This window comes from Suncus etruscus, chromosome 8, assembly GCF_024139225.1.
Source record: "Suncus etruscus isolate mSunEtr1 chromosome 8, mSunEtr1.pri.cur, whole genome shotgun sequence".
Taxonomy (NCBI): domain Eukaryota; kingdom Metazoa; phylum Chordata; class Mammalia; order Eulipotyphla; family Soricidae; genus Suncus; species Suncus etruscus.
The window spans coordinates 9,097,269-9,100,025 of record NC_064855.1 but is presented as its reverse complement, the minus strand read 5'-3'; the positions used below and the strand labels follow the sequence as shown (position 1 = coordinate 9,100,025).

General features: G+C 38.7%; 1 protein-coding gene across 1 annotated transcript; it reads right to left on the bottom strand.

The window, feature by feature from the left end:
* Positions 1-422: 422 nt before the first annotated feature.
* On the bottom strand, positions 423-1,642 carry LOC126016062 (polycomb group RING finger protein 5-like). The gene has a single exon (XM_049778582.1). The coding sequence runs from the start codon at positions 1,440-1,442 to the stop codon at positions 672-674; it is 771 nt and encodes a 256-aa protein (XP_049634539.1). The 5' UTR covers positions 1,443-1,642; the 3' UTR covers positions 423-671.
* Positions 1,643-2,757: the final 1,115 nt, after the last annotated feature.

Genomic DNA, 2,757 nt, shown 5'->3' with positions numbered 1-2,757 from the left:
TTTCTTGGGCCAGCAGAACTTTTCAGTCATTCAAGGGAACTTCAAAGAGAATCTAAAATGTGCAGATGTCTAAGTTTCACTTTCAGAACATGTGGCTCTATGAACTCTGTAACTTTAAATATATAAAATAATAGAGAAATGCTTCACTGTCTCTAAAGTTCGGCCAGATTTGGGTGACATAGTAGTGTTCCTATTATGTTATTCAGACACATTATTATTTTTAACTCAGCTGTATTTTTATAAATAGGAATCATGCCTGAACATTTTATTTTTATTAATTCAAATATTGTTTCAATACTTGGGATCTTTGTTGAATATATAAATTGATTTTCAGCCTTTTCAAGTATATATATGTATATATATATATATATATATATATATATATATATACAAGTATATTTTTTTTTCTTTTTTCTCTGGTTTAACTATGATTTATTCAACCTGAGACAGCACAAATACTTTATGCAGACAGTCCAGTAGCAAAATGGCACTTGGTTTGCTCTTAACAGAAACAACATAAATGCAACAGACAACTTAGATACAGACAATGGCCTTATTTGCATGCTGAAAATCTGGTTGTGTCCCACTAGTCCATACACAGGTTCCCTGTGCAATCTGTTGAGTAAACAAATAGTGCAGGATTCATCTCAGTGGGCTTTAGGCCCCTGGGTTTAACCGAAATCAATTCTTGGTCGATACTGCAATACCAAGGGGTATGACTGATACAAAGGGCCATCCTGAGAGCAGACTTGTGAAGCTGAGCAATTCAGACACCGAAAATTTTCGCCTCTTAGTCGCCATCTTGTCATGTAGATGAATTCCATAGTATGATCCTTCCCCATAATTTCACCGTTACACAGTACATCCAACTCATAAGAACTTGGAAGTTTCAGCTTTAAACTTAGGAATTTTTTAATAGTCCCCACAGTGACGCGTGTAGAACACCGTATAAATTTCTTCATTAAACCCTTTACTATATTGTCTCCTGACTGTCCATTATTTCGTAAGCAGTCTAGACATATAGCAATCTGTGGGTCACTTCTGTGATAATCTTGGTCGTCTTGATTTTCATCACCTTCTTCATCTACTGTAGGTTTGTCCATTTTTGAGGTACCATCTTGTCCATTTTCCTGAGGCTTATTTTTCTTCCAAAATTCAGATTCACGCTCAAGTTCTTGTTCTCGTAGTCCAGGAACCAGCTTAAATATAATTTCCTCTAAGGTATTATCCAACCTTAACATTTCTAATGGGTTTGTCTCATGAACTTGATTGCCACACCTTGGACAATCATTGCTATCTTCAAAATGCTGGACGATACAAGTCTTACAAAATGTATGAAGACATTCTGTTACCGTAGTTGGCTTGATCAGATACCCTTTGCAGATGTAGCACGTGATGTAAGGATTGAAATCTTTCACCAAGTGTTTCCTTTGAGTAGCCATTAGTGGTATACAAGGACAGACTTTAGTAGTTCAAGCAAAGAGGAATTTTGAGTGGATAAAGGTCTGATCCCAGGAGCTGGTGTGGCGTTTTCAAATGGATGTCCAAAGGCAGAAAAACATCCAAAATTAACATGAGATCACTGGTCATCACTCCTTTTGGTGATTCGGTGTTCCCATATCTCGCTCCGCCTCGGCTCCGACCCTCGCGCGCACGCCCGGGAAGGAAAGTGAAAGAGAAACAGATCACCCAGCCAACCAACCGCCCGCCCGCCCGCCCGCCCGCCGCGGCCCGGCCAGTCCCCGCGCCTCCCCCCGCAGGCGCCTCGCGCGGGGCCTCAGGGCCCCCAGCGGGCGCCGCCTCCAAGGGCCATATATACAAGTATATTTTTATCTCTAGCATTTTTATACTTTGTTCAACTATAAAATGATGCATTATTTTACTTTTCTGTTACTCACAGTTTTTCCAGTTATTCAGTAAAATTTTTCTACAAGCCAGGTTTCAAATATCAACTTATTCTAACACAAACATAGTAGGTGTTCCTCCTAACAACTAATTACTAGCCACTAATATATTCAGTATACGGTTCAAAGACAGAATAATTCTGTGCTGTTATTTTTATAACATTTACACAAAACAAACCTAACCATATTCTGCCAAAATATGTAAAGTAAAATATTCTTCAACATTCAGCAAAAGCATTTAATGTGAGAAAAAGATGGTGATAAAACTTAGACCAAGTAGACCTTTGGACTACAGAAGCCAAAACATTTTTTTTAAACACCTTGATTACATACATGATTGTGTTTGGGTTTCAGTCATATAAAGAACACCACCCATCACCAGTGCAACATTCCATCACCAATGTCCCAAGTCTCCCTCCTCCCCACCTGACCCCCGCCTGTACTCTAAACAGGCTCTCCATTTCCCTCATACATTCTCATTATTAGGACAGTTCAAAATGTAGTTATTTCCCTAACTAAACTCATCACTCTTTGTGGTGAGCTTCCTGAGGTGAGCTGGAACTTCCAGCTCTTTTCTCTTTTGTGTCTGAAAATTATTATTGCAAGAATGTCTTTCATTTTTCTTAAAACCCATAGATGAGTGAGACCATTCTGAATTTTTCTCTCTCTCTGACTTATTTCACTCAGCATAATAGATTCCGTGTACATCCATGTATAGGAAAATGTCATGACTTCATCTCTCCTGACAGCTGCATAATATTCCATTGTGTATATGTACCACAGTTTCTTTAGCCATTCGTCTGTTGAAGGGTATCTTGGTTGTTTCCAGAGTCTTGATAAAGGAGCAAAAAAT